A 25,740-nucleotide genomic window follows, 5' to 3' on the forward strand; every position below is an offset into this window, starting at 1 on the left:
ATGGGGACCGTAGAAGCGCATTAAACCAGCTCTAACTGGCATGGGACCAAGTTGGGCTCTTGGCAAGCGGATGAGCTGCAGAGATTTGTGAAATACTTGACAACATTGAGCTTCCTTTCCAGGGATTAGCTTATCCCCTTGAATAACTTCATGTGCACAACCAACTTACTTGAAGGACTCAGGAATATCCCACTTTGCAGATTATCCAGTAGGGACCTATTCTCCTTTCATTAAGTACAGTGTATATTTGCTCCTAGCCTTTTTGTGTGTATTGATATTTTTGTAAGATCAAGCAATTTTATCAAAATATCAGCTACCCTTATGCATAGTATTTTGTTCTTTACTCCCAGCAATAAGAATGGAATCTGAAGTTTGAAGTTTTTTATGTTTTTGCAGATATCTACATATATGACGAACCTTAGATTCATACCTGATATTTTGATGTCATTAAGTCGTTTGTTTTGGTGGAAGTTGGATTTTGAAGTTGGTGAAGGAAATTTTTTGTTTTAGCCAAGTGTGCCAACAAGTTTGTCATCTCTCGCAACTAATGAAGCAAGTGAACTGAGCGTTCTAAGATTGTACAGGTGTTCTTGTTTACTTCCTATAGATAGATTCTGCCGGGTTGTTCAAGCTCTATAGTTTCCTGTCATATTAACGTCTTTGCAATAGAAGTCATCATAGCTTACGACGACACGACAGGAAGTACTAGGGGTCTGACCCTCGATGGATGTTTACATGTTTGAACAAGTCTATTACATACTCCACACGAGTTGAGAGAGTTTGATCGTGATTGAGGTAGAATGCATGCCTTTTTTCTTATGAAGGTCATTTAAAATGTCACCGGGAAGGGGATGGTTTGAAGAGGGTGGGGCTCATTTGTGGTAAAAGAGGTTTGGGGGAGGGGGAGAGATGCACTCTTTATTAGCATAAAAATTGTAAACAAAGGGAGGAGTCTAGGGCAAACTCTGCCCAGCCAATCAGATGCTTAGCTCTACTCATGGCCAGTATTGCTACTGTTTTGGTTTTTGCTTTCAAGAAATACATTGAAATGTAAACAAAGCAGTCCCTTGCCAAGTACAAGCGACCAATCAGGCGGCTTCCTTAACTTTCCCCTTGTTTACAAGTCCCTGGTTATTCTTTTTCTTTTTCTTTCTTTATTTCAAATTACTACAACTCAGGAATATATTTTTTATATGACTTGATACAGAAACGTATAATCCACGTCGGGCTATTTTTGAAATCAGATTAAGGTCGTTCCTAGTTTTGCACTCGGCGTCACCCTTGCTTCGTGTCGGAGCATGTCTGTGTTTGAAGGGGGCAGGTGTGCCTGTGTCTAGGGGTGGGAAGGGGATCCATGTCAGCATCAGTTCAAAACAAAGAGAATGAAGATGGAGATGCAGTCATGGAGGATCAGGGGAGAGGAGGATGGTGTGTGGGGTAGGGTAGGGCAGGGTGGGGTCACCTGGGGAGGGGTCACCTTCTCTCTTCTTTTTCTTTGTTATCATCCTCATCCGACCGAGATGCTGATTATAAAAAGGACACCTTTAGAGATCACCGTCATAATCGCCGCCGTTAACTACGTCAACTTTCCTTCACAACGTTACGATCGTCTTCTTCAGCAGCAAACTACGCAATTTTTTCAACTCGTCACATTTTTCTACCAATTTTCTACTCTAAAAAGCTTTATTTTCAGAGCAAGAGCGAATTCTTCACTCAAAAAGAATACCTGCGTTATATCATAACATCTATTCGTACCCTCCTCCTGGTCTGCAATTAATTTTGTGTTTTATCTCTGTTTTTCCCTAATTTTTTCAACAATGGGCATTTCTCCGTGGCAGGATATCTTTGAAGATGAGATTGATTGGTGGTCCAAATACTATGCCTCCACTGGCGAGACTGAGAAGTGTGGGGACTATCTGGAGAGAGGCTATGACAAGATAGAGGTGATGTTTGATTTTGATTATTATTATTTTCATTATTTTGACATTAGATTTAACTTTGTATTGTAACCAAATTGAATTATCTTTCATTAATCTTGTTATGATTATCGACATAGGTCTACTTGGTACTTGGTTGGGTAATCCCTTTGGCAGCTCACTCAGGAAGCTATACTAGGAAAGGTTCTTAGGAAAGGTTAATTAAATTGAACTTTTTTTAGAAGGCTTAGAGAAATCTGTTCACCAAAATTGAGGAAGACTGTTAATTCAATTTAAGAAATTATTAGGACATATTTTACAATTTACTGTGTCCTGTTTTAGCATTAGATACCGTTTTGTTGGTTTCCTTTAATAAAGGAGGTTAATAAAAAAAAATTTGAACCCTTTACACATTTTATTAGAATGACTAACCAGTTTTTATGGTTTCTTTTAAATGATTTCATAGAAGATTTTGATATTTCAAAGTCATTAGATTATTTATACCATCGCTTTTTATATTTCCCTTTAAATGATACCCATATAGAATACAATAATACTTATTTCTTTAAAATCAAAAAATCTTTTTCATTTAATAGTTATAAGAGAAAATACATATTTTTACTAAACCCTTTTTAAAACTTCATGTCAAAATGTACATTCAACTTATATATATATATATAGCATTGATTAGAGTGGGTCTCAAAGGTTTTTAAACTTGATTTAAAACAGAATTTGTTGAACACTGTTTACCTAATCAAATTTTCCCTAAACACCACAAAGAAATCTATTTTTGATCAGTGACTGTTCATTCTGGCAGTAGACATATCCATTGGCGGCCATGTTCTATTGTGTTTGGGTTTGGCTGTGCCATTCATCAATGGCAATATTAGATTATTTTTAACTCGGTTTAGAGTAAACAACATCAAAGGGCAATTCTTGTTCAACATATCAAAAAGTGTTTCATTTTGTCTAGTATTGCTGGTGATTTGGAACGATATTGGTGAGAAAGAGTTTTTGAAAGAGTTAAGTACGATGGAAATTTTGAACATAAGGCATATAAAGATATGTAAACTGGATCCCTTGCAGAGCATTGGTATGTATTATTAATTAATTGAATGGTATTAGTTGTACCAGTAAATAAATGTGGGTACCTTTGATCAAAAGTTTTGTGTGCATGATTGAAATTTTCAGAACATTTTAAATCATTTAATGTTAGTACAGCAGTTCACAGATCATGTATGGTTATAATGTTGCATTGAATTGAATTTTCAAGTAAAGTGTAGCAATTAAAAAAAAAAGTGTATTCAAAATACTGATAAGAAGAAGAAAATGCATATAACTCTGAATAAAATCATTGAAAATCACAAAAAACATAAATAGCTGGAATGTATTTGATTTAAAGAAATATAGAATTAGAAATTGAATTTATGATAATAAATCTTCAGACAATAATTAACAGATAGTGTGAATACAACATTTTTTCTGTTTCAGATCTACAACAAGCCTTTGGAAGTTTTGGGAACAAACAACTCTTTCCTGGACTTCTGCAATTGCTACGATCTGAACCGTGGAAAGCAAGATAGTGATGAAGATGAAGAATCTTCTGGAGTGGGAGAATTCAAGGTAAGAATAGTTGATGTTGTTTGCTTTTACTATTGTATTTATTTATTTATTTACAGGTTTATTTAAGCGGGGTTGCTTCTTCAGTTAACAAATTGCTACCCCTGAGGGCCCTGCACAGATTTGCAGACTTGATAAGTACAAATTGAAGACATAGTAACGTATAAAACAAAGGTTATGGAAACATGGATAAAAATATAAAAAGAATTATGAATTCAATTTTATTGTAATGTGTAACTAATTATAAACATATTGTGTGATCAAAACATCAATTGATAAATTATTGAATTGCCCGAGCACTGATTAGGACCTACTGCTGATGACAAGAAAATGAGGTAATAAGGTTTATGTTAGGTTCATAGTTAGGGTTAGGTATAGTATTGTTTGTTCTAGGGTTGGAGTTTAGAATTTGGTTAGTGTGTGAAATCACTGCAGAACAATTTTCACCGGAGCATGTGTTTAATACGACCAAGTGTACAAGTCAATTCTCACACTATTCAAATTGATAACTCAAGTCTGGATTCAACTCTACACAAACACTAGACCTACACTTGAGTCAGGAACAAAATTAATATGTTTCATTTTGGTCCTAACTTTGCATTACAAAAACAATATTTGACTGGGATATGCTGCCTTTGGCAATTAAAGGGTTAACTTTCATACACAATTTATTACTGTTACTTGTGATCCTATATCATTCTTCATGAATCAATAGGAGACGATATGGTTAATTAGGTCGTAGAATAATGTAAAAGTTTTATCCTTCATGTTACCGACATGTATAGACATGTCCCATGAGTCACATCTGTTTTTGGCTTCATTTTTATCTGACCAGTTGATGCTATCCTCCCAAAAGTAAAATCAAGTTTGGTCTTGTTTACACTAGTACTAGTACTATGGTCGATCTCAAACTATTCTTGAAAAATACATGCATTAAAAGGACGATCAAAATTATTTTGCAATTGTCTTTATGACGGGAAAATTGCCCATGACATCTGTACTTAAATTTGATTTTACAGCAGTTCTTTTAGGAGCAGAATATTGCCATGTAAGTTAAGATATTATTGCTATAAATGTTTAAATGTATACTTTGACTTGAAATTCAAAGGTCATGGTCCCTGATACGGCACTAATATCCTTTTGCAAGGCATTAATCTTCATTTGCCACACTCGACCCAGGTGAGGTAAATGTTTACCTTCTAAGAATTAAAGCGCTGTAATGGCAGCTAATAAATGCACCTCAGAATAGAATTTCTAGATAGACGCTATAGAAATCCCTATTATTATTATTATTATTATGATCTTTTTTCTATCCACAGGGTTTGTTCAGGATCTACGCCTTGCCTGGAGACCTGAAGGCAGAACTACCCCCCAAGCAGTTCAGCCACCTGCCCCCCTCAGCACCGGTAGAGTGTGTCATCCGAGTCTACATAGTCAAGGCTCTTGACCTTCAGCCTCAAGACCCCTCTGGACTGGTAAGGGAACAATCATACCTGCCTTGAGCCCCCATCACACCAAACTAGTTCTCACTACGTTCTGGAACTGTCCTGAAACATTGTAAAACGGGTGGTGGTCGGGGCAAAATGTATAAATAATGTCTATAATACGAACTTAGTTCGTTCAAAAACAGTCCTTATTACGTCCATCTCATCTGTACCCCATCCATAGTCAGTTTATATCAAGTTCAGATCGGGTTAATTTACCATTTCCAGGCAGTCCAAGCCCGTTCTTAACTAGTTCTACCTCGTTCCGAATACGTGCAAACCCTTTCTAACTAGTTCGCAACTTGTTGTAACTAGTTTGTAACCTGTCTATCCCGTCGTAGTGCGTCCAAATGCGCTCCTAGAGCATGTGCCATCCCTAGCTAGTCCGAGCCCGTCCATGAAGTTCTAAAACAGATCGTAAACAGTTGCTATTACATTCAACTCCGTTTGCACACACTTTGGCAACATTTTTAAGAACGTAGTGAGAACTAGCTTGGTGTGATAGGGGCTTTAGGTGGTATTCTTGGTCATTATGTAATATAATCCATTGCCTACCACAGACCTGCCAACCAGTACGATTTAGTCGTATTTAGTACGATTTTTAGAAGCAAATACGACAGTACGATTTGCCTCAATAAAATACGATTTTCAAAAACAAAAAAAATGATTTTTTTTTTTTTTTTTTTTTTTTTTTTTTTTCCCCCAATTTTTTTAATTTTTAAAATATTTTTTTTATATATTTTTTTTCCTTTCTATTTTCTGTGTGTTTGTGTACCATTTTCAATGGCAAAATACCCATTCTGTCCTGTTAAGTATCCTACATGCATCTCACATCAGCAATTTTGGGATGTTCATTGGTTCATCGAACACAACGGTGGTGACGAAACCATGCATATTCAACCAATGATCCATAAACAAAATTATTCCTGTATGTAGGAACTGTAAGACGCATTGATCCGCGTAACAGTCCATGTTTATTTTTAAGAATACAACTTTTGTCAGTAAAATACAACTTTTGGGATTTAAGAATACAGTTTTTGAACTCCAGAGGTTGGCAGGTCTGCTACCAGAACTGGGTGGTTCCTGTATTGAGCCTATGGGAATGAGAGAACTCAGTAGTCATCGGGGTTCATTCCTGGATTAAGTCAACATTTTACCAAGAATTCAACAAGATCTAACTGAACACCCTTTAGGCGATATTATGACAACTCTGTTCAGTTTCATGGAAATGAAAAGCTTAATATTTGTCATATCAAATTAAAGGGATTGTTTAACAATGTTAAATCTGAGATACACGGCCCTACGTGTTATCAGTGTCTGTGATATGGTGTAATATTGAAGCCCTAAACAAATCGCGCTTCAAAATGATCAAGAAGTGCCTCAAAAAAGTAAAAATCTTTGAGTGACCGGTTTTATCATACTCGTTTTCCCCAATAGACTGTAGTGTTATGAAAACCGTCCGGCGAACGGTTTTCAAAATTTGTAATTTCAATCATAAATATCTTGATAATCAGACAGGCGATCGGCTTGTAAAAGTCATGGAGTTCCTGACTGACATAAAGGTTTATAATTATCATAGCAGCATGAGCTAAATCCCGGATTTTGTTTCAGAATCTGAGACAAAGTTACCGGATCCCTTTAACATTGCGAGGAATGAAGGCCTTTCGTTGGAAAAGTTCTAACAGTTGAAACCACATTTACATTTGTTTGCCACCAAACCTCACACATTATCCATTATCTCATTGCAGTATAAATGTTGAATGATAATTTGAAAACTATTTCATTTTCCAAAAATAGTGCCTTGTTTATTTTTTTAATGTACCTCAACGTACATTGTTTTTTCTACACTGTTCCTACTTGTACATTATCTTTTAATACTTCAATATTTCCCTGTTCTTGGGTTAAATCATGTGTAATTGTAAGTGTTATTAAAGACAGGTATATGTGCTTCAGGTGACCGATCATTTTCTTTCTGTTCTAGGCTGATCCCTACCTGAAGATCAAGCTGGGTAAGAAGAAGATTGATGATGAAGATGACTATCTACCAAACACCCTCAACCCAGTCTTTGGAAAGTAAGTACCTTTAGTATATTATAGCATTCGCCTGTTTACTATGACTGAGTTCTTGATTTCGATCATGAACTTCAATGAAGTGGAAAAGATAAATACATTTATGTTCTTCTTTGGCTCAACTACAAAAACAATATTTATAGAATTCGATCTGGAAATTAGACAAGACATTTTACTAGATAAGGCAATTTGTCAGTTGAATATTAATGGAATGTCATAAATATTCAAAGATATACATGTATTATTGCCTAGTTGTTAGATATGTGTTCCTTTCAAATACATGTAGTGTTTTGTACGTCTGTAAGTTTCTCCTGGGAGCCCAAATGTCTCAATTTAATGTAGGATTAACGTCCTTCTGGATCTCAGTAGTTGAATAGACCATATTCAAATTTTATGCAAAAATCTTTGTCAAGTGCCAAAGTAATCAGAAGAATTGTTGCCCAGTCAACCATTAAGTACATTGTGTTCAAGTAACTGAATACTTACACAAATTATATAATTGTTTTCATTGAATTTCAGGATGTTTGAGATCAAGACCTTCTTGCCAGTGCACAAGGACCTGAAGATCACCGTCATGGACAAGGACTTGTTGAGCAAAGACGACATCATCGGTGAAACGGAGATCGATCTGGAGAACCGATTCCTCACCGAGTACCGTGCGACAGTTGGACTACCAGAGACCTACAACATGTGAGTACAAGGATTCGTACCTTCTTTGTTATCCTGCATGATTAATCATTTGCAAAAAAATAATAATATTGGATATTTATATAGCACACTTAACTACCAAGCATGGTACTCAAGGCTCTCCAAGTATTACCCCTGCTCTGCTAGGCAGCCGATTTCGGCGCTCACAGCATTCAAGGAATTCCTTCCTACTAGTACCCATTTAACACATGGGTGGAGAGTGGCAAATGTAGATTAATATCTTTTTTACGCTATGAAATTCTAGAAATGTGAAAAAGATAATCATCGGAATATAGATAGATTGGAATATGATTAAACATATGAGTGAAAGAATCATTCAATATTATTTAGTTCTATTTACATGATATTGGGATTAAACCACAGTTGTTTGAGTGACATTCTACATTATTCTGCATTCCTTACATAATGCACTGACAAATGCTTTGTAAGTGCTTTGTACTTTAAATTGCACTATCATTTTGTGTAATAATCAAGTTCGCATTGCGATAATGCTCCAGTTCTCTTTTTCTCTCCTCAGCTCTGGCCCCAACAAGTGGCGCGACCAGAACACACCGCGAGAAATGCTTGAGGAATACTGCAAGCAGCAGAAGATCTCTGGACCATTCTTCTATGGATCGACCAAGCTCACCGTGGAGGGCAAGATGTACAATTTGGCTGACTTTGGTAAGGAATAAACCATAGCACCAATCATGATAAAGATAACTACTAACAAATAGAAATTGGTCTATATAAGATATTGGGTCTTGGGAATCAAAACTGGGGGCTCTGTAGATGGATTGGTAAGCATCACTGAAATCCGATACATTATCTATATAGAATGATTAAAATTATTGTTATTGTCACTGGTGATATCTGATAGACAGTCCTATAATCATTAATGCTCTTTGAATTCTTATCAACTGGATTGGTTTAAAAAAAGAAGGAAAAAAAAGGCAATTTATATTAATGATAACAATTATCATATAAAACATATATTTCACATTAACTGCGTATCCTCCCAAAAAGGGTGCTCAAGGCATTTAAAAATATATATTTATGACGAAGTACTTAACATTGGAGGTGTTTTCAGTTTTCTCTTAATTAATGGTGGCAGCAGTGGGATATCAAGCCATACCATTGAAATGACAAGCGTGTAAATTCAACCTTACAATTTTAGATTATGTGTTTTGACTATAAGGGGAAAATAATGTATTTTTCAAACATGGCACATACAGTAATACCTGAAAATATATACTGTTTTCAATTTCAATATCCTTTTGTTACTAATTCTATATTCTTTCATATCGTATTCCAAGGCCAGTATTAATTATTATGAATCCCATGACTTATTGTTTCCATTGCACAGAGGTGAACAAGATGCACAGTGAGCACGAGGGTCCCCAGGACCAGCGTCTGGCCCTCCAAGCCCTGCGCAGCTACCCCCTGGTGAGGGAACACATCGAGACACGCCCGCTCTTCAGCCCTCTACTGCCTGGTATCGAGCAGGGCAAGCTGCAGATGTGGGTGGATATCTTCCCCATGACCCTGGGGCCCCCAGGTCCTCCCTGTGACATCACCCCCAGGCAGCCCAAGAAGTAAGTTGTCGTCCATTGCCGTTGGATTTGTTGGTAGCGTGGGTTGGATGATAGGGATTGCATCCCTCACCAGCCTCGTTGCCCTGCAGATGGGTGCATAACCATGTCAAATTGATATCAAGTAAATCCCTTTGACCCAAATTCACAAAGGAGGTTTAACCTAACCCATGGTTTAAACTCTCATCTACATAACCCATGGCTTAAAAATTAGCGCAAAATAAGCATACCTTGCCTTGCGCGCATCTAATATTGGACCTCTGACTGTGTCACGCGTATTTTATGCTTATTTTAGACCATGGGTTATGTAAATGAAGATTTAAACCATGAAATCTCCTTTATGAATTTGGGCCTTTGAATTTAGAATATTTTCTGATGATTAAAGGACATTCAGACATTCAAACATGTATATTGTTTGACATTCATGTATTATTGTGAAACTACACAAGGAAGATGTAGACTTCGTGACGAAAGAAATTTATGATCAAGAGGAGAGTAAATTAGTAGACTTGGGTACCCTGATGGATGAGCATGCTCTCAACAGAGGGCGACATTGTGCATTGTTTGTCATTCCCTATCAAGTGAATATTAAAGTTTACAAAGGCCTTACTCAAAGATGAAAACTATCTTGAATTTGATATAAAAATTTGTCCTACAAGATTTTTGGAATCTATGGTGACTCATGCAACTTTTTGTTACAACTATATAAGACAAGTAATGCTAAAGTACAGCTTTTGTAACATTCTTTTCATATACTTGAAATCAAATATCTCTCTTTTGGGATGCTAATTTTCCTCATTTTGTTGCCCTCATCTTTCTTTCGTCAGGTACGTTGTTCGTTGCATTGTCTGGAATGCCAAGGATGTAATCCTGGATGAAACCAACATCATGGGAGAGAAGATGAGTGACATCTACATCAAGGGGTGAAGTTTCGTTCTCGTGTTTGTTCTTTTTTTTAGACCTCCACCAGCTATTTTATTGAATAAAATGAAGTAGAAACAAACATATTCACAGATGCAAGAAAACAATAGTCAATTTAGGGGGTCTCAAAGCTTTTTTTTAAACATCAAACATACTAAATTAGTTGTTGCAAAACAAAAGGAAAAGGAAATCATACGTTTGAAAATGTGGTCCCCTGTCGATAATGTAATCTCAATGTCCATACAACAAGGTACTGTACAATCCATGTAACCCATTATTGTTATATAGTTTATCTTATTTGTGATTATTTCATGAATTCTTGTAGTTTTATTGTTTATTTAGAATATTATTAAAGTTATGAAAATGAATAAAAGTTTATAGAGTTTTTTCAATCCAGTTCAATCCTACAACCCGATTCAAAAGGTATTCTCATTCATTATTTCCTTGCCAGTTACATTTTTTTTATTTTGCTCATTCTTTTCCTTTCTCCAGATGGATGGCCGGTCAGGACGAGAAACAGGAGACGGATGTCCACTACCGGTCACTCAACGGTGAAGGCAACTTCAACTGGAGGTTCTGTTTCCCCATTGAGTACATCCCTCCCGAACAAGTCCTTGTTATCAAGAAGAAGGTACTTACAATCATTTTTCCAAACTATTTCAATTTCTCTCATAATCCTAGAAATCTAACTGTATTTTGATCCCTTAATTATGATTGTTTTGTGCTATGTAATTTTTTCAAGCACCTTCATTGTTTCTGACTTACTGGTTTAAGGATTCTAAATAGACTTTGCTCCATAATGATGGTTTATGCTATGTAATTTACCCCAAATCTGCAAATATTTCAAAACCTGCAAAATTATGTCTTTTCCAATTTTCTGAATTATAGAATTCAAAATTGACTTTGCTCCCTAATGATAGATTTTCTAATGACATATCTTAATGAAAGGTGAGGTAAAATGAAACCTCATCGAGCATAAGTATGTGTACTTACCAGCTCCATATCCTAACAGTGTGGTTCTACCGCTGTCTGATGAAATTTTCAATAATTCTTGTTGCGGACCTGTCCTTTTGTGGCACTACATTTTGCTGTGTAAGCTACCTTAATTTAACAGTTTATGCTATGTAATTTATCTGAACTCTTTCAAGTTTCTGTACATACATGTACATGTACATGTTACTTACTTACTGCCCATTATGCCTCCTGGAACATAGGGCAGCAACAAAAGTCTTCCACTCCTTCCGATCCTGGGCCAGTCTATGGATGGTATACCATGTGTGGTTCAGGTCTTTAATCTCCCCTTCCACAGTTCTACACCAAGTGTTTTTAGGACGTCCCCTCTTTTTGTTGCCTTCTGGTGTCCAGTGGAGGGCTGTTCATGTGATGTCATCTATGTTCTTTCTCATTACATACATGTACTGTATCGTTATTTCAGCACACTCTATATCATTTAGAACATTTTGTTATCTTTCATTATTTACTATGGATATTGATAAACGCACGTGTATATCAAGAGCTAGACGTATTTGAAGCACATTATAGTGTGTATTATAAAATTACATCTTGGAAAAATTATGCCAAATTACAACTCTAGCTAATAAGTAGGGAGATATTCAATCAAATTTGAAAATTGAGAGAAAAAACTTTAGAATGCTGCATTGTTAATTTCCATGGGTATATTCTTTACATGTTTACCAATTAATTACCCAAGGATAATATGTAAAACATAATGCAGAAGATATTGGTCTGGACCCAGGTTCATGTATATTGGAAATGCAATGTAATGATATGGTGAATATACATGTGATGCAACATTCCTGAGTGGTGCTAACATTTCCCAAGTCATTAAAAACAAAGAATATGCCTTTTTTTCTCCCAGGGGATTTTAAAACGACTGGTAGGTAATTTGGTGGATGGTTATTGCCAATACCTTCTGATAAATTGGAGGCATATCTATAGAGCACTCCAATTTTCTTCAACTGTCCTTTAATTAATTTATTCAATTATCAGTTAATCATTGGGTAATTCCCAACCCCAGGATCTACCTAACCCCATCCTTTCTTTTCAAATTCTAACAAAACAGTGAAAAAATACTACTCCATTCTTTTAAATTTCAATTGAATTTCCCTATGACTTAATATGCTTTATTACTCCATTTATTGACGATAGTAAGGATTTCTATGTAATCAAAATTCTCGCAAAAACCGCCAATACCCCTAAATGCCCGGATGTTACTTTCACGACTCCGCTTCAAATGCACTCTGGAAAAGCTTGGTGACTTAATCACTTTCAATTTATTTTGTGCGGCTGTACTATGCCATCCGGTTTCGGCCGGCGTCGTGCAGCGCTGCAGCCGGTAGTCAGTGAGCTAGCTGTCTATGTACACATTGCAATAGGTGGATGGTGGCATCTTTCACTTCGTCTTTGAATTGTCAGTTAGAAAATGGTGCAATACTGTGAATCTGCTTTGTGCTGGTCGCATAAAAATAAACAACAAAAAAAAAGATCGGAGATATCCCGAAATGAGAGATGTGACTTGGGTAAATTTCCCCCAAATCCTACACAGTGCACGACCTGAAAGAAGTTGCTAAGAAGGTAAAAAATGTTTGAAATCACTGCAACATCACAACTCTATTTGCTGCATTTTGACAAAGAACAATTACAAAATTGATGTACATGCAGTAGGATTCCCTATGTATTTCTTCTCGAAAAATCATGGACTTGTAAAAAAATCAGAGGAAGTCAGTAGCAGCCGTCAAGAGAGGAATCTAGTAATAGCTTTTGGATACGTATATTGCGCATGCATAATATGTGTACTGTGCGCGCTGCAAGCATGCACTGGGGGTAACGGCATTTGGGGGTATAACGGCAATAGTGAGAACTTTATTGTGAAACTAGTGGGGAGGGTGTGTGTATTAAATATGGTTTGACTCATATGGGCAAAGGTGATATCACTTTTAAAGTCAACATGGCTTCATGAAGGTAATGTGGTTTTAAACATACATACACATGTAGGCCTGTATTCTACTCAAATTGAAACCAGATGTCTAAGTTTTCCTTTGGTTAAACATCATTTTAGACCGGTGGTTGCGTTTGACTGACCGATAATGACCAAAGTGTACATGTATTGGGCATAATTTTGTATCAATAGTGTAAGTTAATAGTCTTACAATGTAGTTTATTAAGTTTTAACCTCATTATACATTTATGAGGTGGGTGATACTCTGGTGTACAATTATAATGGAGATGGTAATACAAAGTTTTGGTATGGGGTCATGAATTTGGTTGAAATTAGCATATTTGGAGCATATGCGATTTTACAATATTCAATGATCGTTGTGGCGGTTAAAATCGAGTCTATAAAGTGATGAAATTGTAAATAATAAACTCTTTATGCTGTATAGCTCCCTCTCAAGACTGATATTACTTTAGCTTTAAAACAATGTTTCTTGACTACAATTGACCGATTTGCTATTCCTGTTTGGAAAACGGCATATTCTGAGATTTTCATGGTCGCAGCTTCCATGGAATGGCCTTAGGCTTTATTTGAAATATTTTTAATTTACTGAGAGCACCGGTAAATTTTGATTATTCAAATTTCTTGAAAGGTGTTTTAGGGGCTAAAATTTCTAGTGCTTATAATACTGTACATGCATCCAAATATATCAAAATTTTAAAGAATTACTATCCATCCAATTTTCAAAATTTCCCAAAACTTTGCATTACCTTTAAAGGCTACATATACATGTAGTGTTATTCATAGGGGGGGGGGGGGGGTAAAAAGTGATATCACATATAACATAATAGCTGAAATGACATGGTAATACAAATAAGAGATAATTATGTTATTAACTTGTAAGGGAAGTACAGTGTTAAGTGTATGGGCAGATTTCATCCTTTAGTAGATAATTTAGTGTGAAATTACTTGGGGAATGCATTATTATTACATTATGAGAGAGAGAGAGAGGGGGTGGGGGGGGGGGGATTAACACTTAAATTTTAAAGGAACATAATATACTTTCCAGTTACAGGATAGGCATCGCATGTACCTTGGGAATAGATGCTACATTTTGTTATATCAGACTAACAAGTTTTATAAATATTTGACTAGAAAAATTTATTCCGTATTTTACTTGATGTCAACAAAGTGAGACACTAGTTATTTAGGTATGCTAAATGATTTAGTTAGGTTATGTGGGTTCAAAATTAGAGTTATTTAAAACAGATATCTTAAATAGTGATAAAACATTTTCCATTTTGTGGAAAAGAAATAAAGTTTAATGAATCGAAGTGCATGTACATCAACTCATGTCATTTCAAATAGATTTGGAAATTAGTGCGAGATCTATCTATTGTGGATAAGAAATGTACATTCCAATGAATCAACGTAATTCCATTAGTATCATTTAAAAGTAGCTTTGGGGCTACATGAAGCTGAAAAAGGGGAAAACAAAAGAGGTTTTTAATTTGTCGGCAAGATGTGCGATTCATTAAGGTTAATTGACTTGTTTGTAATCCCATAATATGTTAAATTAGATTAGCAATTAGTGAAATTTATTGCATTGAATCAATCAACCTTGGATGAAAAGAGAGTCTTTTTAAAAGACGTCTGCTGATAGTTATTAAAAGGTATTTGCCTTAGTTATGAATAAATGAGGTGTCCTCTTTTGTGTTGGTGAGAAATGTAATGTTATATGTAAGGTATAATGCCCTGCATGCCAATTAATGTTATGTTATCATGGAATAATTAAGGAATGGATATTTTTTTCAGTTTGGGACAAAGAAATATATTTCATAAAATTTAATGCATTTTGAAAATCACTTGATAGAATGTTAATTAGCTTCATAAAACTGAATGGTGTATAGAAGGAGTCTGCTCACTGAGCAAAAATATGTGTGCATTTATATATAGGTCAAACCTGCCTTTATAGTGACCACCTGTTTATAAAGACCACATTTTTGTTTCTCATTGGAATATGAATGAAAGGAACCTGTCTACAAAGACCACTTTTTGTGCTTTCCTTGGGCGATCGCTTTAGACAGGGTTGACTGTAATACATTAACTGTATTTTTCCCTTGATTTTCATGTCCATTTTAGGAACATTTCTGGAGCTTGGACAAGACGGAGACCCACGTCCCACCTGTTATAATCGCTCAGATCTGGGACAATGACAAGTTCTCTCCAGATGACTTCTTGGGTTAGTCGATCAATCCAAACTCTCTCTCTCACATTAAAGGAAAACTTAAGTCACTTTTCTGCTGCATTCACACATGACCCAGTAAACTGCCTCAAGAAATGGCTGCAGCAAAATAAAATGCCAGTAGTCCGTTTCACATTTTTGCATCTTGTTTATACATAGATATTGAGGGCACTCGGAGGACTGTTGTACTTGGGGAGAGGGGGGGGGGGGGGTCCTCGTTGTTTGCAGCTGTTTACTTTCAACTCTTGCCTTTGATTTATAATAAAATGGTTCATTTATACTTCAAAAGGATTTTTTTTTTTGCAGTGGCAGTTTTAGTTGGTTTATTCGCTTGAGTGAACGCTTTAGAAGATCAAGGTTGAATCGTTTAATACATGCTTTCAACTTGGCTCTGTTGTTAATTTCATTATACCTCACCCTTATCTAAGCTGAACCGTATACCTAATCTAAAACCCAATTGCAACCCTAACCCTAAATGCCATACAAAATGAAAGTGGTGTAAACGCCACCCAAGCATGAATGATGTCACCCAAACATGGTTTATTTATGAGCATTATTGCATTTTATACAAGATGATATGGGTCTTCCTTTCATGCACCAGCTCTATTTAAAAAAAAAAAAAAAATCCACTCATATTCTAGGAATGCTTTATCATTCCAGAAGAATTGAACAAGAAATCACAATGTCTCTGTACAGTAACACATTCAACCTTTAATGTTTCAAGTCGTTCATCTTTGAGTCGAGAAGGGAAGCCCCCTTAATTCAATTCAAACAATTTGGACCAATTTCAGTTTAATACTTGATTTTGAGTGAACACGAGGACAATGTTCGAAACAGGAAAGATGAAAGTCAGACACAATACAATCAAATGAATTGTAAATGATGCTCTTTTAAAAGGGCAGCTGCTTGGATCGCTCCTAATCTTGCCCCTTAATCCAATTTCACTCATTGATGTATTGTTTTGGGGGTTGTGCTCCTTGGGCTAAAAACCGTACAAGCTAGTTTTGTCATAGATAAGATTTTGTGTTTAAATTTTCAAATCCATGAAATTACTTTGATTCCGTGACACATGCCCCAGTGACAATTGCAATAATGTCAGTTTCGTATTTGGACCAGAGTCCTAGCTTTAACCATGGATCGAACAGACACCCTAACACTACACCTAAATCAAACGATTACAACCCTATTGCAGGTTAAACCTTAAAAGCCTTTATCTTCGACAATGTAAAGATTGTACATGTAGCAAATGTCAACAGAGCAAAAGTGAGGTCATCGTTTCCCTCTCCAGCATAATATGAACCTTTCTCATGTTTATTTCATTAAAAAAACTCTCGATTGAATCTGTAAGTCCAATCACACTGCACATGAGTGCTGTGTCAAACCCCTAAGCAGTATTATGTAGACCTCACTTATGTAATATCAATTCTTTTACATTTCCATTGAATTTTCAAATTCAATTGTGCTATTAATACCTGAATAGAGTAACGTTTAAGTTTTAATTGGATCTCACTAATACTACATTCATCTGTTATGTTTGAATCTTTGAATCTTCATTTTCAATTACCGTACGATCAATTTGAGTGTTCATTTAAATCCTGAGGAACATGAATTAGACCACACTTGTGTTCAGTTTGTTCAAATTGAATTGTCAGGTTCAGTTGAGATGATTGTAAATGGCTTTTCACACCCTTCAGAGCATGATAAGCACTCTTCTTCTTTTGTTAACATCAATTCTTTTACTTCTTTGACTCTTCAGGATCGATTGAGCTAAACCTGAACGGCATGCCCAACCCTGCCAAGAAAGCTCGCCAATGCTCTCTCAAGCAGCTGCCTAACGAAGCCAAGGGCAAGGAGGTCTCCATGGTCTCTCTCTTTGAGGCCAAGCGTCTCAAGGGCTGGTGGCCGGTCATCAGTGAGGAGTCCGGAGAACGGGAGATCACCGTAAGTAGGAGCTAAGACTCCAAGTCTTTATATGCCACAAAAATTAACCCCCCTGTGCCATATTATGTATTTTTTTTTTTGATGGAACTACCAAAGGCTTCAAGATCTTTTAGTCGATGCGTTAGTGCCCTTTGGTAAGGCATGAATCCTCATTACCAAGTCCCTTAGAGTACTTGTACTTGTACTCCGTAAAATATTGTTCACATCAGGTTGTTTTTTTAGAGACTTTGGGGATATGTTAAAGTGACTCAGTAACATTGCCTCAGATTTTGAAACAAAATCCTGGATTTAGCTCATGCTGCAATCATAATTATAAACCTTTAGGTCAGTCAGGAACCCTATGACTTTTACAAGCCGATCGCCTGTCTGATTACCAAGATATTTATGATCGGAAATCGAAACCAAATTTTGCGTCTTCCTAACGTTTTTCATAACACTACAGTCTATTGGGGGAAACGAGTATGGTAAAACCGGTCACTCAAAGATTTTTACTCTTTTGAGGCACTTCTTGATCATTTTGAAGCACAATTTTTTAGGGCTTCAATATTTCACCATATCACAGACACTGATAAGGCGTAGGGCCATGCATCTCATATTTAACATTGTTAAATGATGCCTTTAAGGGTAGGACTCCCACTTTTGTAAAGCTGATGTTGATGTGTACCTCCTTGTCTTGTATTCCAGGGCAAACTTGAACTGGAACTTGAGATCTTGACAGAGCAAGAAGCCGAGGAGAGACCAGCTGGTAACGCTAGAGATGAACCTAACGCCAACCCCATGTTGGATCCTCCAAAGTAAGTCCATCCTCAACCTTATTTCTTTTATTCTAAACATGATCGCAAGTTCCTACAGTCAAACCTGGTTTGGAGACCACCTGTCTACAAAGACCACCTATCTACAAAGGCCACATTTTTCCCCCTTGAAAATGGTTTCTCATCGAAATATGTACTAGAGGAACCTGAACATAAAGACCACCTGTCTGTAAAGACCACTTTTCTTGTCTCCCTTGGGTGGTCTTTAAAGACAGGTTTCACTGTATATGTATGGGGCATGTCAGTAGGAAAGAAAACCACAGGGCACTTTCAGCCTAGCTGGGAGCATCACTGAATGAAAATCGTGAATGTCACCATGACATACATCATCTACAGCCTAGTCATCCAAACATTATCCTTGTATATAGGGAATAAAATCATGTGTTGAAATGAAATTGCTGTGTAGTTTAATTTCTTGAAAATCTTTGCAAAGAAGAATCTAGTCCAGTGGACCAGCTATCATGGGCCATTCTCTTGATTTTCAATCTGGAGTTGGAGCCAGGGTGCTACGTTCGAGATGAATGCCTGATTTTAGGCTCCGTCACCTTTCATCTTTCAGCTCCATATTACGAAATGCATGGGCGTCACCATGTTAAAGTCTCTTTTCAAACTAATTTGTAAAATCAACTGGTGTTCCTAGGCCCTGTTCCATAAAACTTGTTATCAATAACAAATGCTAAATTTCTATGTCCAATTTGCTCTTAGCTAATCAAATTCCATGATTTCAGTAGCTTATAACAGCTATTGTAACTTGTTACTGATGAGAAGTTTTATGAAACAGGGCCCAGGATTGAAGGCTTGGATCCTTGCAAAATGCAGGCCATGTAGCTACACTTGCCTCTCGTTACCCAGGTGCAGTAAGTGAGTGCATGATATCATTTATTGAATATCACCATGCGTTGATAATGACTGCCAGAGCTAAAGTCAGATTAGTCAAATGTCAGCAGTGGGATATCGTCAATCTCTGTATTTGCCTAACTCTGTGTTAGGAATTGCTTTGGGCAGACAGATTTGGTAATAGTTAGGCATTGCTTAAAGTTAGGCAAACTTCCATCCCTTTTAAATTTCCATTAGAAGTTAGGTCTTTTTCAAGTTTCTTTGACATTAGTTCATTATGGTTACAGTATGTAGTAATAGTATGGTGATTATGATGATGACGATGGTGGTTGATATGACTGTTATGTAGATTGTGCTTTGTTGAAAAAGTTGAAATGTTATTGAAGTCCTGAACATTTACATCATTAGGAGTTCAGAAATGTTGCATTTTTATTAAGATTGCTAACTCTCTTACTCATATAAGGAACAATATTTAGAAAAACAAAACAAGACTGAATCTGGTACTTTATCAAATCATTAAAACTGATGCTGGGTTGAAGTCGTGTTTAACACACAAAAACTTATCTTCTTTTGTTGTAATCGGCTGTTATCATAGCTTAAACCCAGTGTCAGTTTTAGGCTTTAGTAGAATACTGGCTTTTAGGTTTCTCTGACAGAAATACAATGTATCCTTTCAGACATTGTTCTCTTGCCATTTTCTATCTTATTGTTCATGAGCTTCACTATGAATTACCCGAATAAATATGAGAAGTATTGTTAGTCGATGAGAATGAAAAGAATGTTTTCTGCAACGGTTGCATACGTGGAGTCATGCACTTTAGACACTCTTCAAGGACACTGCAGTCACTATCCTTCAAATTGTTCTCATCATTGTCTTTTTCAAATACTCAGTAGTAGAATCTTCAAGGGAAAAGACTGAAATGTCATTACTAGGATGTTTGTGATTTCCCGTTTGTCAAGGTGAAGGGGAATTCCCACCAAGGGAAGAACAAAAAGTGCAATGTTTCAACGTGAAAGTCACATCTGCAAATGTACTCAGAGAAGGAGTGAGATACTGAGTTTGGAGGGGTTAATGGCTAAATGACCATTCCTCCACTCAGCAAAACCTTAACCCAGTGACCATCAAAGCTAGAACCGCACCCCTTATCTTTTATAACAAATAGTAGAGAGAAATATAGGTTAGTTTCAACCTGAAATTACTTCTTCTCGGAAGAGAAGAGAAATGTTGGATTCGGGAGAGGTTAGTGGCTGAATGGCCACTCACTTTCCATTGACACACACTTAACTCCTTGAAAGCCAAAGCTAGAGCCCAGAACTCCGGCCAGGCTGCACCGTAGCCTTCGAACCTGCAGTAGATTGGTTAACAGCGGTGTCCCTAGTGGCCCTTGGGTCTCATCCTCTTCTCATTTCTGGCTGGCTGTCCCCTGGCTGAACCTCATGTCAGAGTCATCCCCCATCCTGTTGCTTTGAGCAGGGGAAGACAAATACATGCCAGATTTGTCATGGACGAGCTGGCCACCAACCAAGAGTCTTTCACACCAGGATGCTTGTTGGTTCAAGGTACGGCCATTAGCTCAATCCTAGGAATCCTCCACCATCGCCAGAGCATTACATCTCCTCAGATTGAGAGCCAGATGGGCATAACTAGTATAAGACCAACAATTATTGCATACATGAAATGTTCATATAAAAGTTCGGATTTGCGACAATTGTATGCCCCAAAGTATTTGAGTCACCATCAATACAACACTGAATTTTTACAATTGGCAAGAGATTTTGCCATGAAAATGGCCATCCTTAACAATCGGTGGCAATTTCATGTTCATGTGAAAATGTCTGGTTTTACAGTAATCCGTATCAATTAAAGCAGATTTAATGCCCTTTTAGCTGTGTGCAGACAATTTCTCATTTTCAGAATGTCTAAACCCTGATTACATCACTCTCCCTGAAAAGCAAAGATGCTGACCATTATATAAATCCAGTCTAATCGTGACATGTTTTATAGTTGCTATGAAATCCAGACAAATGTACTTAGTCTGAAGGATATTAGCAAAGATCAGATTTAATAGTCTGTTGATTTCAGCAAGTCATTTTTGGTTGTTGGTCTGTCTCTCTTTCGAGCTTCACTTTGCGATTACATGTACGCAGATGTAAAGCCCTGCAAGTGCTGTCTCCAAGAGTGAAGCCTTGAAAGAAAAACATGAGATGGCGAGGGGTTTTCCCTTTTTGAATGCATGCAGGGTCTTCATGTGAGCTCTTAATGTTGCAAGGTCATTCGGCCCATGGGTTTGTTTCGGTGATGGTCCAGGTTAATTGCAAGCCCCTTAAAGGGTCATCACACTATTTAATAATGCAAAACATATTGTTTGGAAATGAGACCTCTATATTTGCCAATGTCTTGTCATGTCCTTTTTTGGTCAAACGCAGTACCGTTAGTTCCTTTCAAATGTTCACCACATTTAATAATGCTATCATACCCCATGGCCATGACCTGTTTTTTCTTATTATGAGTAGGTTTGAGAGGGTTTATAAGTTTAGATCTTCATAGGGCCAACATGTTTGTTAAAGGTATTACAAAGTTTTGGTATGGGGTCATGAATTTAGTTCAAATTAACATATTGGAAGCATATGCTTTCCTACAATATTCATTGATCGTTGTCGCGGTTGAAATCGAGTCTAAAGTTATGAAATTATAAATAATAAACTCTTTATGTTGTATAGCTCCCTCTCAAGGTCAAGATATTAATTTAGCTATGAAACAATATTTCATGACTAAAATCGACCGATTAGCTATTCCCGTTTGGAAATTATATATCACAACTACATATTCTGAGATTTTCATGGTCGCAGCTACCATTGTACGGCCATAGACGCTATTTGAAATTTATCAAAATTTACCGGGAGCACCGGTAAATGTTTATATTCAATTTTTCTCAAAAACAGAAGTGTTTTAGGGGCTAATTATTTTAGTGCTTATTATACATCCACAGGGGCATCCAAATATATCAAAATTGTAAAGAATCACTATCCACCCAATTTTCAAAATTTCCCAAAACTTTGTATTACATGCCTTTAACCCACTGACAACTGAATTGTCATAATTCCTACAGTTTTAATACAGGAACCAGCTGGTTCCAGTAGGCAATGAGTTGTAACTTAAGATGTCAGTTGCTGTGACTGCTGTAATTGCAAATGGACAATTTTGTCTGAAAAAAAGATTTATTTTTTATATCTCATTTGTCCCTGCTATGAAAGCATGCTTATTAATTCAATTTTTTTGCCCAGCTTCTATAATGACACCAAAATACCCCCCCCCCCCCCGATTTTGAAAAATGAGATAATGCTTTTAAATTACATGATAACTGTTGAATTGCAAATTCGTTACATTTGCTATTGTTATACCAACAGGACAGCAAGCTTGATTGTTGAGGTACATTTAATATCTTAGTAAGGTACAGTACTAAGAGACCAATACGGTACATTTTTTTTTATATCAGTGTGATTTAGAAACAAATCCATATAGCAATTATTTCTAGAGGATTTCTAGAGGAATTTGGGAATACTGGCTCTTTAAATATGAGTACTGAAATGATGAATGATTCTTTTAAAAGTCATCAAAATGAAGTGCCAACCTACTTTTACCATTTGCTTTTCCTTTTCAGAGGCTATTGTTAATACAGGTACTATTATTTCTAGGAATCGTAAGTACGTGTAGGCTAACCTCAAATACATTAGTTTTGTGTGGAATAGTAATAAATCAATCAAGCGTACTTATGGATAACCTCTTTCTAATTCTGATATCAATCTTGCTGGGTGTCTAAATTGTTATCGCCGTGGGCAACCCGTTGATTGTCAGGTGTGAATTGGGGGTATACTGGGTGGTGGGTGCCAGGAAGATACCCTGATACATATGTCAACAACCATTTTGGGCACTGCACAAATATTGCAGGGAAGCGTTTCATCATCGGCTTAGCAAAAGTACACAGGAGGGAGAGAGCGCGGACGGAAAAAAGTGATGCCATTTTTCGTTCCCCCTCTTCCCTTCTTCATCCTGCTCATCTCCTGTGCGCTAGGGGCACAGTCCCTCGTCGGGAGGGGGCAGATCATTGTCAGGAGGGGCAGATTCATGCCAGTCATGGTGCCATATGTGAATGGTTTGCCAGTCACGATCACAAAGCGTGTTGCCAATTTGAGTATTATCCAGAGTATGCGAGAGATACAGTGGTCATGTTTCATTAAGAGGATTTGAAGGGGAGCTTTGGGGAGGAAGCAGTGGGGGGATGAGGTCAGATGAGGGGCAAATGTTTCTCAGAAAATTGACTAAATGCCCCTAGCAATTGTCTCTTCCCTCTTCTCACCCTCCCTCTGCTGATTGACAAGGGTGTACTCATTTCTTCTTGTTTAGTTTCTACTGAACAGTTGTCATGGAAAGGTCAGAGATTGGGCAACCATTCAGCGGAGCAATTAAAGTGTTTAGAGCTTGACATGGAACCAAGGGCAAAAGTGCATAGAAGTTGCTTTTGCATGATGATCTCATTTGAAAAATAGTGCATTGGACTGGCACTAATTTTGAGCTTCTTTCTAAAGTATGATATCTTTTGTTAAAGTAGACAAAAGTAGCTGAAAATTAGGAACTCTTAAAGCCCATGTGATAATTAATTTTGATAGAATTGTTTTTGTATTTTATTACATTTTCATGGATTGGGGGGATTTCATTCTCAGTCTATAAATTGTAATAAATGACCATGCTTTATTTGTCTGTTACAACAATGCTTTATCTCTATCAACCTTGAATCTTGTGTTTAAATACCAACAAATGGATGTTTAACTGAATTCAAAATGTTATGTTCTTTGAAAAGATCAAATGCATTACACTTTTTATAAAAAAAATAATTATAAAACATGAGAAATGAAATTGCTTGCCTACTATGTCCATCAAAGAAGTAATAGACTGTGAAACCCCAAAACATGGACATACCATAAAGCTGTCACAGTTGAGTAACAAACCTAGTAAGCCCTTCGGCTTTTCAGCTTGTCTACGCATCATTGCCTTTTGAATTCAGCTCCCAGAATAAAAGTTATAAAACTTATAATAGTATTAAATACCAAACACTTGTTTCTGTTTGGTTTTATGACTTGTTTGTGGTTTTTTTGCTCCAGTTAATTTTTCAGGCTCTGCAGGTTCCGAACTTCTGAACATTTACTGTTATACTACATTTACACTCCGAGTAAAAACCCAAATAAAAAAAAAAACCCAAATAAAAAAAAACCCCACCTCTGGAGTATGTTTTCATTTTAAATGCCGGCCAAGGCTCCACTAGTTTTTGCAGTTTATATGCTCGTGCTCAGAATACCTTTGAACTCTCCTCAGTCCCATGCTAACACATGCAGAGCAGCGACAAGTGGCACATGCTCACAACTCACCCCCCCCCCCCCCCACATTTATTAGTAGAGGTGTTGTGGTCAAGTGGATACGTCGCCGGACTGCCGCTCACAAGGTCCGCAGTTCGAGTCCCGCCGCTGCTCTAATGTCCTTTGGCAAGACATTGATCTACATTTGCTACACTCCACCCAGGTGAAGTAAATGGGTACCTGGTAGGAATTTATTCCTTGAAACGCAGCGCGCGTAACAGCTGCACTGCTAAAACCAGGGTAATTATGCTGCATTATTGTAGAGCGCTTAGAGACTTCTGACAAAGTAAGTGTTAGGCGCTATATAAGCACTGTAATTATTATTATTATTATTTTGTTTAACCCAGAAAAAAACAATAAGCAAGGGTTTTATGGGTTTTTCCAGTAGTATTGAAAAATGGTACTTGAAGAAGAAAATAAAACATATTGTTTCAAATGGGTCTTTCTGCAATGTGAATTGGCCTAGTTTTCCATTGTGGGGGTGGGGGAAAGGTGTTTTGAATTATCACAAAATTTGATGGACAGTTTCATTTCTACCGTGAAAGGATTGAAAAGAAAGCATGCATCACTTATAAGAGTGTGGACAGAAAATTGTAATTCCAGTTGTTTTATTTTATAATTCATCTTGATATGAAATCTGTTTCAGAGAGTTAGACCTCGCAATTCTGGAACCTTTTTCTTTCTTGAAGTTCTAAGACTACCGGTATAGCTGTTCCTAGTCTTTCATGTAAAGTACTCGATATAATATTACATTCTGGATGGTATCTAAGGTCCTGAAAGGGAAAACAAAATTATGAAGAGAGAAAGAGACCAAGAAGAAGAGAAAGAAAGATAGAGAGAGGGGAAGAGCGAAACCAAACAAGAATGAGGTCAATCAAGGCAGAAATTGGGTTAACGAGAAAAGGAAAATATCCTAGATAGATGCACTTCCGACCTTTCCCAACAAAGGTGAGAGCAAGGGAGAGAGAAACAAAAGTAGCATTTACACGACACCATGCCGAGAACTACTCAACTTCAATTTCCATCACCAAAAAATATTGCTTGCATGCATGGTTACGAGATGCAGTCCCTTTAGAAACAAAAGGATTCCGTCAGTTTGACATTAGTCATCATGAATTCAGAGATCCAAATTAATTAACATCCATGAAAGGCAATGTGTGATGTGATTACATTAGGGAGAAATCATCACATTTTGATAACTAATTGATTACGACGGGTCTTTATTGGGCAGGTAGCTTCCCCACTGT

The 25,740-nt window shown here is 36.8% G+C and overlaps 1 protein-coding gene across 8 annotated transcripts in view; it reads left to right on the forward strand.

Annotated features, from left to right (window-relative positions):
• Positions 1–25,740, forward strand: part of LOC575934 (myoferlin) — a 159,786-nt gene that overhangs the window by 108,714 nt on the left and 25,332 nt on the right. For all 8 annotated transcript variants that reach the window (XM_030985697.1, XM_030985698.1, XM_030985700.1 and 5 more), the window contains 12 exons: positions 1,839–1,943; positions 3,408–3,539; positions 4,856–5,011; positions 7,002–7,093; positions 7,610–7,780; positions 8,316–8,461; positions 9,144–9,372; positions 10,197–10,292; positions 10,783–10,921; positions 15,389–15,488; positions 17,248–17,432; positions 18,117–18,226. In XM_030985697.1, coding sequence (XP_030841557.1) covers positions 1,839–1,943; positions 3,408–3,539; positions 4,856–5,011; positions 7,002–7,093; positions 7,610–7,780; positions 8,316–8,461; positions 9,144–9,372; positions 10,197–10,292; positions 10,783–10,921; positions 15,389–15,488; positions 17,248–17,432; positions 18,117–18,226 — 1,661 coding nt within the window. The remainder of the gene's footprint in view (positions 1–1,838; positions 1,944–3,407; positions 3,540–4,855; positions 5,012–7,001; positions 7,094–7,609; positions 7,781–8,315; positions 8,462–9,143; positions 9,373–10,196; positions 10,293–10,782; positions 10,922–15,388; positions 15,489–17,247; positions 17,433–18,116; positions 18,227–25,740) is intronic.

Source organism: Strongylocentrotus purpuratus, unplaced genomic scaffold, assembly GCF_000002235.5.
Source record: "Strongylocentrotus purpuratus isolate Spur 01 unplaced genomic scaffold, Spur_5.0 spur5_scaffold_15, whole genome shotgun sequence".
Classification (NCBI taxonomy): domain Eukaryota; kingdom Metazoa; phylum Echinodermata; class Echinoidea; order Camarodonta; family Strongylocentrotidae; genus Strongylocentrotus; species Strongylocentrotus purpuratus.